The 16,464-nt window shown below is 44.1% G+C and overlaps 1 protein-coding gene across 12 annotated transcripts in view; it reads right to left on the bottom strand.

Moving 5' to 3' along the window:
• The window catches only part of LOC117205875 (probable Ras GTPase-activating protein), a 253,178-nt gene that overhangs the window by 168,270 nt on the left and 68,444 nt on the right, over nt 1-16,464 (bottom strand). For 4 of the 12 annotated variants that reach the window (XM_033444666.1, XM_033444670.1, XM_033444671.1 and 1 more), the window contains exons 1-2: nt 10,475-11,059; nt 1,319-1,745 (exon numbers count right to left, since the gene is read on the bottom strand). The exons of 4 other annotated variants lie outside the window; for them this stretch is intronic. In XM_033444666.1, coding sequence (XP_033300557.1) covers nt 1,319-1,553 — 235 coding nt within the window. In that variant the 5' untranslated portion in view covers nt 1,554-1,745; nt 10,475-11,059. Of the gene's footprint in view, nt 1-1,318; nt 1,746-10,474; nt 11,060-16,464 lie in introns of those variants that run through there. 4 more of the 12 variants (XM_033444680.1, XM_033444677.1, XM_033444667.1 and 1 more) reach the window with 3 other exon arrangements.

Genomic DNA, 16,464 nt, shown 5'->3' with positions numbered 1-16,464 from the left:
GAGCAACCGGTAACTAAGCATCCGTGTTCGTTTAATCGACGACATTTTCCTCCATTTTTATCCTTTCGAAGCTACGTTTTGGCCCAACTACCTCCTATGTACAATTCTACACAGTACTACATAACTTCTATAATAAAAAAAACGTCGAATCAACTTCAAAACGATAAAACGCTGTACCAACAATCTACACCAGAAGTCATCTCACTAACGACTTCATCGAAACAAAACTCGTGATATTCTAAACGCGCCGCAACACCAAACACAACCCGTTTCAGCATCCTGCACGCATCCAACGTACACACACATGTAAACGTTTCGCAACGCAAATATCCCCCTTGCTAGCGTGGTTCAATCTCGTCAGATCCGAGCCACATTCTCGTTACATAACCCGAAAAAATTCCGAGATCTCTTCTGTATCCGTAGTATCCCATCTTCCAGATGCGTTTGACTCCCTACGCAGACTGCGAGGCACCCACGCAGCCGCGCGTTCACGATACACGTGCCACTCTCTTCTTCGGATTTTCATTTAACGCGGCAGATTAATTCGCGCTGGTAAATCACGCTCGAGGAATATTCGTGTGCGAGTGGCTCGGTATCGTAGTCGGCATTGTATGTTAATAGCAACGGTTGGCCCGCGGACCAGAAATAATAGCGCAAGTGCATCGACGCGCACATATATACGATAATGTACATATACCTAGTTTCGCAGGTGAGGTCGCGACCAACACTGCCTTCTCGTTTTCTAGCTGGGAGATATCGTGTTATACCTGTAACGAGTACCGAGTAATAGTCGTTCGGGAGTTCCGTCGCTGGCAATACCCACGTCGAACAGCGTATTCGCAAATCAATTTCGAGCTATCGTTTCTGGTTGCTTTCGAAGGATAATTCGCCGGCCACGCTGCTCGAACGACAACATTTTCTCTACGTACGGAGATATTCGACAAGCGTAAGAATCATTCGTCTAACAAAGAAAGGAAGGAGAAAAAGGAAAAGTTTAACTTACCGATCAAGTGCTTTTCACGGGGTAAAATCAACGTTTCTCCAAAAAGTTCTACTCGTCGAATACTCTCGACTCGCTAAAACCAAATTTCTCCCAAAAGAAACTGTTTTCGCTAATCTTATCTACGTTTCAAACACTTTGGACGGGGGACAATGCATTTTCTTGCAAAGAACCGCATTCGTCCGATTCGTCCGACGCGTGAAAATCAATTTTTAATTAAAACGAGTTTAAATGTTCGTAGTCAGCGTGATCGTCGGTTGTTCGCGCGAAAGAGGCTTCAACGCGAAACGAGGCGCGTTGAAAAATACCAGAGCTTACCACAGTAATGGACCAGGATATGAAGAGTGCCTGCGTGTATCCGGGAATCGCACCAGGAACTGGTGTCGACCTGGGGCTCGAACAGAGAGAGATCGAGACCCTCCATGTCGCTTTCGCCGCAGGAATCGCTCAGAGGCTCCAAATTACCGGAGTTTGCCACCTCGTCCTCGTTCGTGATGTCTTCCGGAAGGTTCTCGCCGCCTCCGCCACGGCAACGCGTCGGTGTCAACGCCATTTCTCCACGATTCTTGCCGAAAGCGTTGACGGACACGCGTTCAAGCGCTTCCTTTATGCGCTACTTGATCGTAGGTAGCTCTGCGAGTCGACCGTGAGATTCGAGAGATACTTTGGATACCTCAGTGAGCGATTTGATTCATCATTGGTTGCAGCACAGCGTGCCGTTGCGCGGCTGCTTTCGAGTCAGAAACTGAAAGCACATGGTCACGGCACGGACTCGTGAGATACGCGATTTAAACGCGTCGAAAGTAAATCGAGGCATATCGAAATTCCATTTGCACGGCATAGTTACTGCCGGAACGCTTTCGATCACAGACCTGCTTTACCGTTCGCGTAAATTAATTTTACCGTCGTCGTGAATTGCTGTCTCGATAACAGCGGTAGCCTGTAACAATCGTCATTTTTATTTCTCCCTTTTTCCTTTTTTCTTTTTTTTCTTTTTTTTTTCTTTTTTAATCACCGTATCGATCGAAGAGTTTCGAGAGAAGGAGGTCGTACAAGAGTATAATCGAAACGTCTGTGACGTAAAATTTACAAAGTGGAGTTAGGTCGTTCGATCGTTTCTCAGGGAAAGGGTGGACGAAACGATCTCTCGACGAAACGGCGGATAAAATGATACTGAAGAACGGCGCAATAACAAAAGTTTTTAAAAATAGCGGTGTTTTCAAAGAAGTATAGAAAGACAGACAAAGTGGATCAAAGTTACGTCCGTGACACAGGAGAGAACCAAGTGCACTCGCGATGCCACAGCTCTGAAAGTGGAGCTCTCGTGTCTGAAACGCAAAGACCCTCTTTAATTAAGCGAGCTTGTAATTAATTGCCTGTTCTTGGTCCATCCCCCGCGCGACATGTCAACGAGAGTTATGACCTATCCAACAACACCGAGTAAGCACTCTCGTCGGCTGGACGAGCCAAAGCAGCTCCGAGCGTTTTGCTTTCTTTAGCTCGAGAACAAAATTGACGAGAACAGATTCGAGCAAAGCGACCAAAACGTAAAATACGACACGAGCGAACGGAATAAATTAAAACGATCGGTAATAGCTACATTTACAGAAAACGGCGATCTCGTTTTCAAATAAAAACGACCATTTCCTTCCAAGAATTCGCTCGATAAACCGAACTAATTTACAAAGAAAAGCATAATATTCCGTGCATAACGTTTCGTTAACGATTCTTCTAACCGTGTTTCATCGCATTATACGAATAATCGTACACCTCTTTTCAGTGTTTTAACATTAGGAATCTCCTTCTTCGATATTTTTGATTCAAAAGAAGGTTTTTTATACGAATTGTTAAACTATCGTTAATTTCGATATCTATCAAATTCGAATTTAATTAAAATCGAAAGCTTATCGATCTGTTTCATCTTCATAACGCGAAAATTCGCTTTTCACCGGACCCCGCAAAGTAACGTAACGCGAGCTGCCAAGAGGACATTAATTACTCGATGTTCGTGGACGGGATATATCGCGACAGCAACGTGGCATGCTCTTACGTCGATAAATTGTTTACACATATTTACATGGTCCGCTTCCTGTGCCAGCCGAGCCCGCCACTACGGATGCAAAAGCGAAAAAACCAGTTTCAATGAAAAAGGATAACGGTGTGCGAGGAACTCGCATACCAAAGCAGCTTCGCACGATGAAAATCTATTACCATACACACGGCTGTTGGCTCCCGCAACCGTTGCGTTGAAAGAACATTTAAAATCTCCAATTGGAAATTTTCAATGAGACGTGATTTTCTTTCTCGAAAGATTCTCCCGTCGAGAAATTTAACCGACCAAATCTTTCCTGCGCGTTTTACACGCTACGTTGGATAGAACGCGTGAACTAGTTCCGATAGTGTCTCGAACGTTTAAAATTGTTTTTACAATAGCGATAAGGTTTACTCGTTATGGAGAAAATGCAATCACACGCATCGATACGGTACTTTGGTCGCTAACAACTATCTGTTTTCGTACGAGGTGGATGTACGAGGCACGGAAACGAATTTCGTCGTTCGCTTGAAAGCTACAACGGTATAGAGTATATATATACACTATACACTATACACTATACACTATACAGTATACCATAAAAGAAGGTGCAGGAAAGTTCGTTTTTCTCTTGTCTTTTTTCTTGTTGTTAAATTATTAGTATTTTTAACTTTCTATCTTTTTTAAATAGTTTTTTTTGCGTAACCGATAAGTAAAAACTACGTAATATTCTTGCGAAAAGGAAATCTCCGCTCGAGAACGCGTAATTGAATGAAAGAAATATTACCAACTAAAGACAAAACGATCAACATCTGTCGTATCGATATCTATCGACGCTACGAAATTAGATGGATGAGTATGTTCCCACGTTTTATTGCCGGACGTGTATCTCGTACGCGTATCGCGATACACGTATCTCCGTGCAAAAGAGATCTAGCAACACAGGCACGAATCGATCGGCCAAAAACGATTAGCTCGGACGCGGGAACGCGTGCAAAGATCGAGATCGCGGTTCGCGGCGATCACGCCGAAGATCACGGCACGTGAACTGGTTTCGCGAATACCGAAGAAGCGTGACGTGTGCGTTGGTCGCGTGTGTACGCGGGCAACGACGAAACAAGAGCGAAAGAAGGAGAGAGGGAAAGGTGGAAGGAAAAGGGAAAGCAGGATCCAGCGTACAGGTCGTTCGCATCCGAGTTCGAAGTTGGCGGGCGAACCTGTAATCGTTTCGTGACCACGGAGCAGAATACGTTCGCCCGTCTTTCTTTTCGCCTCCGTTTCAGGGCCTTTTCCAGCCGACCAACACGATCAAAAGGAACACGACCAATAATCCTGTGAGAAAGAAATTGGCCGTCGGCACGAACACCGAAATTTCCCACACAGGAGAAAAGGAAATTTGGCATTTAGCGCGACGGCGATCGCCTCACTATACTCGTAGTATAGCGATTACCGTAGCAAGGACATTGTTAACCACGATCGTACACACCCTGTATACCAACGTAAACCGATAGTCAGGTTATATAACAATAGGTTATAAGCGAATCGTTTCCATAACGATATTCTCGAATATTCTCAAGTTGCATCGCTACTACTCCTTGCTCTTTCTCCCGCAAAATTTCTCGTGTTTCGAGACAAAACAGCCAACCAATCCCGTCCAAAGCCGTCCAAAGCCGTCCAAAGCCGTCCAAAGTCATCCAAGACACTGAAACGCGTATGAAAGGCAGCGAATCCGCGAAAGAACCGCGACTAATTGTGCCATTTGGGCTCGTACACTAGGCCCGCTTCCTCGTCGATCCGGTCAGCGGCGTTCGTCGCCGATGCGAGAGATCACCGGCCGGCTTCGAAGACTCGTTTCCATCTCTATCCCGAGGCGAGGAATCGAAAAACGGCTTAGTCGAAAGAAGAGGTAGCTAGGAGGAAACGAAACACGCTGTATATCCGTGTACGAACTCCGACATTTCGAGGCAGTGTCGCAGACTCGTACGTGGCTGAAGCTCGTGAAAAGGATCTCGAGTGGATCCGTTCCGGCTACCACGAGGACCATATCGCCGCCTGCTCGTGCCATAGAGCCAGACGGAACAGTCGAGGAAGAGAGCAAAGAGGGACGACCGAGTACCTACTTACGACAACCACGATCCCTCGTAAACATCGGATGGAGGCCTCCTGGGAATCCGCAGCAGGAACAAGGATACCAGGTGCACTCGTCTTGATAACGAGCTTCGAAGCGCTCGCGCGCCGACCAAAGATCACATTCCGCCCGTTTTTTGCTCCGATGGCAGATTTACGAGTGGCGGTGAGCCTCGATTCAAATTCAGCGCCCTCGGAACCTCCGTCTCGCGGACTCCAAACGATAAGGAATACGCATATCCGGCTGACATTATAGACTGATTACTACGCGTGGTAGCTAACATCGATTCACGGCGATCGTATAGCGCTGGCTGAACCACGCGACGATATAGGAAAATAAATCTCGTTGAATAATCGCAATATTTGTGCGATCCGTTCGAGCCCGTATCGAGTAGCGATATCTCTGATCGTAACTACGCACTTGGATCAGTTTCGTCGCGTAATTTCCCTACGACCGTTCTTACCGAAAGCTAGTTCCGTACTTTCGTATTGCTATACCGACTAATTAGAATTACGTGTATCGAGTTTATTACCATTTAAAGGTACTTTATTTTACTGCTACTACTTTGATTTACGCATGGCACGAGTTAAAAAACGACTTAGCGGGAACGTACAAGTACGTGCAAGTATCCTTTTTACCTTCTATTCGAATCCGATTATCGTTCCAAACCTCCGCTCTCTCTCTCTCTCTCTCGGTCCACAAATAGCCACCGAAACATAGTCTTCGCTAACGAAGTGCATAAAAACCTTCCAACAACTTTCCAAGTAATCAAACGAGAAGAAAGTAATTGCCTCGTAAGTTATCGGGGAATCGATAAAGTCGGCAGAGTGGGAAACCTCGGAACAAGAGATTGCGCGAGTGATTCGAATCGCTAAAAGTTTCGGTCAGTCGGAGAAGAAACGCGGAAGGCGATCGAAACATTTGCCTGCGTTACCTAATTGCTCGTTGGCGATCGGCGTGTATCGGTTCGAGCGTAATGTTGATTTAAATTCGCCGGAACGCGTTAGCTCGCGCGAAACGCGCGCCCCATCTGGCCGTGGAACTCGGTTATGCGGACTATGCCCCGAGGAGAAGGTAAGCAAGTAACAACGGACAACGACGATGTGTTACGCCGTGTACGCGGGAAAGAGAGAGGGAGGAAGCGACACGGAAGAAGGAGGACAGACGGCAAGGAGAGACCAGAAACGAGATCGAATCAGCTGAGAGGGAAGCCGGTCGGGACTGGCGAACCCAACAGAATGGTTCTTTAAATCAGCGATACAGCCAAGATTTGTCAAACGTGTACCGGACCAAGTCGGGTAATTTGTTCCGCGCAAAGACCATCACCGTTCCTCCGTTCTCTCTGTTTCGAGTTCAGGCAGTTTTGGGAAATCGATTTCGCCCGTCTGAGTTCTCATACGCTTGTTTATAGACGTTATAGCAGAGAAATGTAAGCGACTCTTTCGCTTTCATACCGTATGACTGATCTATTGCAACATTTTTTCAGGAAAATTTCTTACCAAAATTTAAAATCCATAATCGATACACTTTTTGTTCTTTAACATCTACAAAATATCGGATAATATCGAAAGGAAATAATATTACGTTTACGATGTCAATCATCGATGCTTTATATACTCAATTTTTTATAACGTATAATAATTTTTAACGTTCCATAGTTTTAATACCAAACCACACAGGTGTATAGATAACGACACGTTCTTAATCGGACGAAGCACGCGCTTAATCCAAATCTTTGATCGAATTAACTTTACCGTAACAGCTGAAAGTAACCTTCGAACGATAAAACGCGATATCTTAAGCGATCAAGGAATCGCAAAACGTTCGAAACAATCCAATTATCAAAAGAGATACATTCCACTTTCTGTAACAAAGTCTTGCTCTATTCGAGACAGGATTGCGAACTTCCTAACGACATACGCAGGCAAATACAGACACATCCACGGTGAATCTAACAGTCTACGCCGGCTCCCTAATAACTTAACACCCGCGGAATCGAAACTAAACAGAAACACGACGCGACGTTCGCCACGATCAACCGCAAACTACCCAGTAGCCGTGTAATCCGTCCTCGGATGTTCGAAAACAGAAACTTATCTCTTCGCACGAATTTCAGGGAGCAGACATCGCGATTTCCCGGTCCCGTGAGTTCGACTATCCCTCGTCTCTATGGTTAAAGGGACTTTGGTCCTGGAAATTCAGTAACTCGACGGATCAAAAGCTGCTAACGGAGCACGATTATACGGCGACGAATCAAAAGTCGAGGAATACCAAAGGTGTCCCGTGTTCCTCCCTCGTAGGTAGCAAGTCGCTTCATTTCGTCGAGTCTTCCAGAGTTTCCACGATGAGATCGCGTTCCAAGAGTCCACCTTATAAATTATTGATGCTTCTCAAAGGTTTTCCAACGGAGAGTAAACGACTCCTACTAAGGTCTTCGCGTCTTTCCTCCTTAATATCTCTCTCTCTCTCTCTCTTTCTCGAGCGCGCGCGCGCGCGTTTTTTCTTTACGCTGAACGATAGATAGAGTTAGCTGCGAGATATCTGCGAAAGCGATGCGGAAAACAGGAATTCGAAATCGTAACTCCGCGCAGAGAAGTTGAAATAAAGGGTTCACTAACGACCGATGCTATAACGACTGAATAAAACCTTAACAATCATAACACGCAGACCCGTAGGTTTCTTGCAACATCGATCTTATGGCACGACTAGCGCCCGGAGCTTCAAGGGCTTATTACGATCTGTCTTACCTTGAAAACCCATTACGCGCAACCGAACTTTTTTCGCGGTCATAAACTTTCGTTCCCTAAGAGTGACGATCCGTGCCAAGTCTCTAGCAATCGCTAGAGAAAGCATCTTCTTTTTCTTTTCATAATGCAGCGAGAGCGCAATACGTTCAACCTGCTGAAAATCGAATCGATGAATTGCCATCGAAGTTTCGTATCGTTGGTCGTATTACTCGCTATATATTATCGGATCGTTGTGTCGCGGCTCCTTCGATTAAAATTGTAAGTGGAAACTGCACTACTTCGTTTCTAAGTGATGGAAAATTTAAGAAGGTATCTTAAATTTAAGAAGGATGAAATAATTTTTAACGTACTCGTGCGTGCTGATTATTACGCAGAACTAAACAAAATCAGACGATTCCATTCGATAGCGCAAAATGTAATTGTCGAGTACACGATCCAAAGCAACCGATGATCCTTTCATCCCGTTACTTTTTGCACCAATAAGAGTACAACGAGTGAAATGAAATTTTCCACGAATAAATTTAATTAAACCTTCGGTAAATACGTAAGACGTGTATAATATTAGAATAAGGAAAGAATTTTGCCATTGGGCTCGCTTAATCCATTAATTGAAATCAATCAATTTAAAATTGATTAAAAGGTTCCCGATTCGACCATTTCGATGATATTCCTTTAAATCTATATTATATTTTTACTAGCATCCTATATTTAAAAAATTTACGAGAACAAAGAGTTTAATACCGACATATTTAATTCGAATAACACAGTACTTTTATATAAAAATTATTCCGATTCGACGATTTCAATATCCGTTATAACTGAGAATGAGTTAAATAATAATGCTTCGAGCGTAATCAATTGTCAAAAAATTTGATAATACGAAAAAGGCGAACGAACAAATATTCAAAAAGCGAAGAGCGTCGGGAAAATGCGCGACAAATGACCAAGCATCGATCACAACGAACAATCATTTCACACTACATACTCTATAAAATAAAACGAACATTGCAATCGACGTTTATTACATTTTCATTACTTCGCTACTAATGTATTTTTACAGTTTCTATCCAATTTGCACATCGTTAATGATCTGATAAATATTTTCAAAGTAATCAGATATATCCATGTGCTCGCAGACAGAAACATACGCGATAATCATTTAAATTTATATTTATTTCTTTCTTCTTATCTCGCTTTACCAACTAATTTCAGGAACAGGAAAACAACGAAACCATCGATATATGAATAAAATAATTTACAGTTTCCATTTATTTATCGACCGTCCAATATTTCAAATTAGAAATTAACGGTACAATTTCGTCGTTTCATACTGCTATTATATACTTTTAATAAATCATTGTTTTGTTCGATTTTAAACAGCAATATCGTAAATAAGATGACAGGACGGAATGCAATCTCGTTTCTTCGTCGTTCAATTTCAAAGAGAAAGTGCCTAACCTTGTTTACCACCTACGAGTAGGAGGTATGCTTAATTGTATAATTACAAAGTCGATGAAACTCTTTTAAATCCAAAGAGTTTTAAGAAAGACTGGCAGATATGTGTACATCCTCTGACTTATACGATGTTATAAAGGGAAAAAATAATCAAACGTTTCTTCAAAAGATAACACCATCGCGGGGAAACGTTCTCGGGTTGCCTCGGATACCACCACAACGAGCATTTAAATTTGAAAACGGTTGGTATATAAACACGCGGCTGAAACAAAGCATTTATATAAATAATCATTCGCGTAGATGATACTCGACCGCGGTCAGCTACGTTTAATTATGCAGAACCTCGCGGAAACCCATTTGCTCGGCAGAAAGCGACGCGTCGATTTTATTCGATGCCGCCCGCCCATCACTGGCAAATCGTATTAATCTTCTTTACTTTACATTAGCGACGATGGTATTTACATTCAGATGTTATAATGAAAAGTTGACCGAGCCGAAGCTAGCTACGCCGCGAACGTAAACACGTTCCGTATAATTATTCTGTTTACAAGCACGGATGGCACTTGCTACTTCTTAGAAAGGGAGTTTGTTAGAGAAAGAACAGAGTATGTATGTATTGATGCATGCACGTATACATGTACGAGTAAACCATGTGTGTTGGAAAATAAAAATCGAACGTCATTCATGGACGAAGAGTCGATGAATCCATTTTTTGCATTTGACTTGGCGAAATATTCTTTCACTTCGTTGATATACACGCGTGTACATTATGAATACACGATTATCGACGAGCCTAAGTTTATCCGTCTTGAGAATACTTCGAAATCCGTGAAAATTGAGGTCACAATCGATCGATAGGGGAGAACGAACCTCGATTCATCGAATCGCAAATGCTTTCGATAAACGTAGTTTCCGATCTAATAATACGTTTAATAATACAGACTAATTTTCTAACCTGTACGCGCAACGATAGTTGAATTCCGCTAATTCTCTAGGATACTTTACGATCGATTTTGTTTCACGATGACAAGTATACCGGTCGAAACTGCACAGCGTTTCGATATGCCTCGAAAGATCATCGCGTGATCAAACAGTCCGTCAGAAATACGTACATCGATTGGCAGTTACCTGCACCGAAGCGTTACGACGAGCCGCGGACGTCGCGTCGCGGCGTCGTCCGAATATTTCGAGCGTAAAACTCGGCAAACTTTTTTCTCCAGCGCTGTCGCCGCGATCAAGATAAACGCCCGAAAAACTTGGGGTTCAAGGACTTTCGACCTGGAGTCAACGTACACCAAGACATACCGACACGTCGCTGCGAGTTCTTTCGATTAAAACGTCTCACATCGAGAAAGACCGCACAAGTTACCGGTTTTTCGTCGTTGGAAACGATCCACAGGATGGAAATTATCCGAACGAATCGCGTACGATCACGAGAAACACCAAAAACACTGTCACACCACCGCGCGAACATACGACGACACTACGAACGAGTGGAACCGGATACTCGAACCACTGTACACATCGATGCGCCACTTACCGCGCGTGATTCTTTCGATCGCTTCGAAACGGTGACAGGCGAGCGAGAATTTTCAACGGCAGGTCGGCCAACTTTTTGAATGGTCACATTTTCCCGCTGACCGGCTACTCGAACGGGAACACACGACATAGACGCGATGCTTGCTTGCCGCAAACTGACAACGCGGGACAATGCTAACCGGCCGAGACCGACCGAGCGCGCACGGAAATGGCCGACCGAGTCGCGAGTATTACGTGCGTCGCGTCGACCGATTGACGGACGCGGGGCTATTGATATTTCCATGCTTCTGCTAATCCTTTCTGTCGGCGGTTGAACCGACGCGAATTAAATTCTTTCCTCTCCTGGAAAATAGAGATGCTCTCGCAGGTTCCCTCCTCTCTTCGACTTCTCGAGCGCGAAAGGCCAGCTAATTAGCGGCTGTGTGGAAACGTCTCAGTTCTACCTGTCTTTTCGCGATTACGCACGATTACCCACGGTTACACACGCGTTCTCCCATATACGTACAAGAAACGAACTCAAATTTCGTTTTCGAAATCTTTCACGATACGTACATATATCCGATTTGTACAACTATGGACTTTAAATATTTTGCTATTAAAGTTTAAACGTATACTGAAACAGATAATTTGCTCGGAAATTTTCCGCAAACAGAAGAAAGTACAAAGATTACGAAAAGAAAGGTACTACATATTTATCGACTCGTATTTTCTATTTTGCGTTCCATATAATTTTACGCTTGAAATGTTTCATCGATAGGAACGATGATGACAAATATACGTGTAACGACACTGTACAACGCACATATTCTACAGCGAAGCGTAGCATTATAAACATGCGAACTAGATGACATATATATGGAATTTAGTTTGCGAAGATGACACATTTTTATTAGAATTTTGAATGGAGAAGGGTACACTGAAATTTTCAGTACACGGATTTCAGTGTTTTATTCGTCATTAAACCGTCCCGTCGTCGCTATCTCGCGGTCAACTCTTTTTTCTCTTTGCCATCGTAGATGTCACGGTGACAAATGGCACGAGGTATGGCACTCGAGGTTAATGACAAACTTTCCTCGCTGTATCGAATGGAGGAAGAAGAGGAAGAGCGGTAAATTTTATTCGTTTCCAATTTCCAAGAACCACTGTTGCGCGCAAAATAGCTACTATATCGCCAGCCATTAGATCAAGATGTACAAAACGAACAATTTTATGGAAGGGAAGATGAAGCGAGACAAAACAAATACAACGATTCGTACGAAGAATCGGAAAACGCTGGGGAGAGGAGGAGAGGAAACAAGAGAAAGCGATCGAATGTTAGAAAAATACGTTGAACAAAACGCTTGAAAGTTCGTTTATTTTTATTTTTACGAATAAACCACTTCTGCCATGTATCGTTCGTTGCGCGAACGAAAGCAAAACGTAGAAACGATTTTTGTAAAATCGTTTGAAATAATAATCTAACATGCTGTGCCAGGTCGAAAATTCTAATCGGATCGCTTAACGAAACTACGGATTAACTTAACGAAAGTTTCCACGATTCTTCGCGTGGCCAATGGTATTTTTACATCGTCAGTCAACGACGTTCTTCCAAAATCACGTAGGAAGAGGCTAGCGCGTCTAAATACACGTGTAATTTTCAATTTAGTTGCAGGCAACGAATCGATTGAAATAAGGTTTCGCTTTTACTCGTTTTATGATCTGATTTGTCCGTCGACTCATCGACGCATCCACCGATATCAATTTGTTCGCGTATATGATTGCTTTTATCAGACATTACAAGACACGTACATGACATCGTATATCTCGAAAGTATTCTACCAAGACCCAGGTTGGTACATCCGTTACACGCTCGATATCGATGCGGTATTGGAATGAAAGATTTGGTTCCATCCGCGGATACGTAGGTGCCTTCGGCGTGCACCGGATAGAGACGTCTACGTTGCCGCGTATCGGCCACTCCTAAGTTATACAGTTAGCGGCAGCAGTCAATGCCGATAAACCGGTCGTGAAAATAAAGCATTTGAAATTAGCCAGACGAGCGTGTTCTTCTTCCCGTGCACGCGCACGAAACGAGAAACGAAACGACCGGCCAGAGGAAAGGCTTGGAGGAAGTGGAGGGACTTTGAAGTCGAAAATAGCCAAAAATCCAGCAGCCTGCACAGACTAACGCGGTTCTCCGCGCTACGCGACGGCCTCTTCCCTCACGGTCGCCATGGCTAGAAAAGTAACGGTGCCCAACGATCGTTGAACTTGCTACGATGTGACGGCCGGAGCCATTAAAGACAGGCCAAACAGAATATGGGATTCATTGTCAGCGCGAGAACGATCGTTCGACTCGGCTGACTCGGGAAACGCCGCGCTGCCTGCAGCCTTCTTCCTCTCTATCTGACCGTGCCGCGCCGAGAACATAACGATGCGATAAGATACGCGAATTTATTGAAGTGTAAAGCCTGCAAATTATCAACCACCGCACGGCCACGACGACGACTGGTCTTCGGCCATTGGCGGAGTTTATCGCGATCCGTGGAACGGCCAATATAACTGGAGGAAAGGGTACGCGAACCAGCCTCCGCCAAGATTGACGCGATGATATTCAAGACTGCACAAGACTTACAAGTTGCGTAATACGTAGAGTAGTCGCGATCTGCGTTTAGACGGTAGTAAAACCAGCGATACGCGTGTGTTTCGAGTTCGAGCGGTTCGAGCGGTTCGAACGGTCGATCGATAGCTTGGCGGACAGAACGATTTTGTCAACCGAGCACAGCGGTATTTTTCTATCTATTATCTATCGTTCGAGAATAGCTTTATACAGGACCTTGCACGAAACCAAAGCACGCTGTATCTTCAAAAGGGAAAAAATGTTTTCGATGACTGCTAACCTCGATATAAATTGCGAACAATAGGACAAAGAATCTTTGTCTTTCGAGTATCGACTATCAAGGTGTTCGATGACGCGTTTCATCAGGAACTGAAAAATTACGGAAAGAAACGTAACTCGTAGATTACATGGGGGAAAGAATAATGGGAAAATTATCTTTTTAACGTGTCCAAATAAAGCTCGCCTTCGATTTAATCAGCATCGTTGAGGAAGCTCATTGTTTCATCTTGCTCGTCCAGATGCGAAATAACGTACACCACGTATGTATACTTGGCAGTATCTTAGTTGCCATCATCGAACGAAACGCATAGCCGACGTATTGCGCAAAGTCATGAATATTTATGCCCACGGTACTACCGTACCATCGAACGTCTTCCCCTGAAAAATTCGCCACGACGAGAATCGAAACGGTCGCTACCCGCGTTAATGACAGACATTAACGCGTATATTAACGAAAATGACTGACAATAACGTCTCATTGTTCTTGCGACACGACCGTAGCGTTGTGTCTAAAAGTGGTCATTCCACTTTCTAATTCCATCTAACGAGACGACGAGCTTTTATAAATTCTATTATCCGCAATCGGCCTGCAGCGTCGCAATTATTGGTGAAATTTATTACCGTCTACCGCGAGCGAGGACAATTCGGGAGGGATCTATCTCCGATGTCGTTCGTCAAGCAACATATTGTCGTAATAAGATGCTTCTTCGCGTAATACGCCCGCCGTTTATAAAGCGTTCGCGTTAAATAAATGGCGGGCGCAAATTACGGGAAGTAATCACGCGTCGTTCGAAGCGATCGTCTCCGCGATAACAGCTCCGGCGCCCGTTTACAACGGACAAGGTGTAGTTCGTGTAACTTTTAAAAAGCTTTTTATCGATCTGTAACGACCATGTAGCTAGCTTTTTCTACCCTTTCTCAGCCTCTCGTTGTCGCTTTTTTCTTTTTTTTCTTTCGCCTCTTTACATCGAATATTCGATCTTGCCTGTCAGATCGACGAAAGGTATCGCGTGTACGAAGTGCGAGTGATTTGTTTTTGAAGCCAGACGTCGTTAAGCCAGATTTAATTAAAACGTGTTATTGTAGTAACCAGTGTATACTGGATTAGACAGCGTGTACGAGTAGGAATATGTGCGGCACGTAAACGCGCGTGATCGTTTTGCCATAAGGATGTTCCATTCACTAACGTACCGGCGAGAAAATCCATAGAATATACCGTATAAACAACTTTCTGCCACGGCCAAGTATCGAACAGTGCCATCGATAAGTGTGCCTGCTGTTCGCTCTCTACATTCATATGCAACCTGATTCTACTTACCGATGCCACTTACACCCGGACCTAGATACTTTACTGTTGGATATCCTTACTCCACTTTGCCGTTTTATTTAGATCGGTTTTAGTTGAAATAAACTTTACTTATTTATCGAGTAAGCATCAACGCGCGTTAACGGTGATGCGTTATCAATTGAAATCGAATCGTGAATTTAGACAACGTACGTTAGGTACAAGTTCATTAGCGGACGCGTACATTTATCGTCGTTATACGCGAAAGTGTGCTACTTTTTGGAACAGTTGCAACGATTTTATCAGCAGCAATCATACGTTTAACGACAAGCGCCTAAAGTCGAGATTTCTATCGGAATCGTCGTCGTCTTCGTACTCTTGTCTCTTTCGGTCAAGGTCAAAGCAAAAATAAAAATAAAAACAAAAACGAAAACAAAAGTCCACGCGCACATCGAAACCTCGTTTATCTTTAGAAAAAGTCGGCGGTATGATTAACAAGTAGCGTCCACAGTAGCGTAATGACCCAAATTATGCGACGCGCGTATCCGACACAAGGTTCACCGGATGTTCGTGTAGCCAGCACGCGCACGCGATACTCGAGCTATCGACGGAATCGTGACACGGTGGAAAATATCGATGGTTAACGGAAGAACGCGGAAACTTTGACAGTCTGGGAACATTCAGCGCGCTACCTTTTCAAACTGCCACGCGAAACGACTGTACGAAGGAAAGAAAAGGACAAAAGTGGACGAGAGGTTGACGGAAGGAGGACAGGAGCGTGGAGTCGGCTTCGTAGGTTTCCTCGAGGGCCCACGATTCATCCTCCCGATCGTGTGGCCGGATTCCGCCAACGCTCACGGCATTCGTATTTCATGCCATGCATGCGCAGCAGATATACCAAAGAGAAACGAGCGGCTGAGAAAGAGGAAAGAAAAGGAAAAGGGATAAAAGACGTTGGTGGAGAACACGCGAGAACGCGAACAGAACAGACGGATGCGATGAACGGGAAAACGAAGGAGGGAGCTAGGTCGGCATTTCAAATCACTCGGCAGGCTCGCGCGTTTGAATAAATCTAACGGTGAACATCCGCGAGGAGATGCGAAACGAAGTAGTCACGGAGTGGACGATGAAACGGTTGGATTTGGAATTGGAGAATCGATCGGAAATCGAAGAAAACCAGTCGACGATTTAAAATCAGAGTAGTAAATATCCGATCTATACCTATATCTAAATTGCGATCTCTCGCAATTGCTGCTTGCAATTCCGTTATCGCTAACTACGTTTAAACAACTTGGAAAATTAATTCGCCCGACGAATGACCAACGAATTTGGAACCGTTGCCTCCTGTTACCAACAATTTCTTCTTACGATTTCTACTACGAAGGTCCACGTTGATACGT

Source organism: Bombus bifarius, unplaced genomic scaffold (genome assembly GCF_011952205.1).
Source record: "Bombus bifarius isolate JDL3187 unplaced genomic scaffold, Bbif_JDL3187 scf7180000007996, whole genome shotgun sequence".
Lineage (NCBI taxonomy): Eukaryota > Metazoa > Arthropoda > Insecta > Hymenoptera > Apidae > Bombus > Bombus bifarius.
The sequence above is the reverse complement of the archived record's forward strand: the minus strand, read 5'-3'. Positions and strand labels throughout refer to the sequence as shown.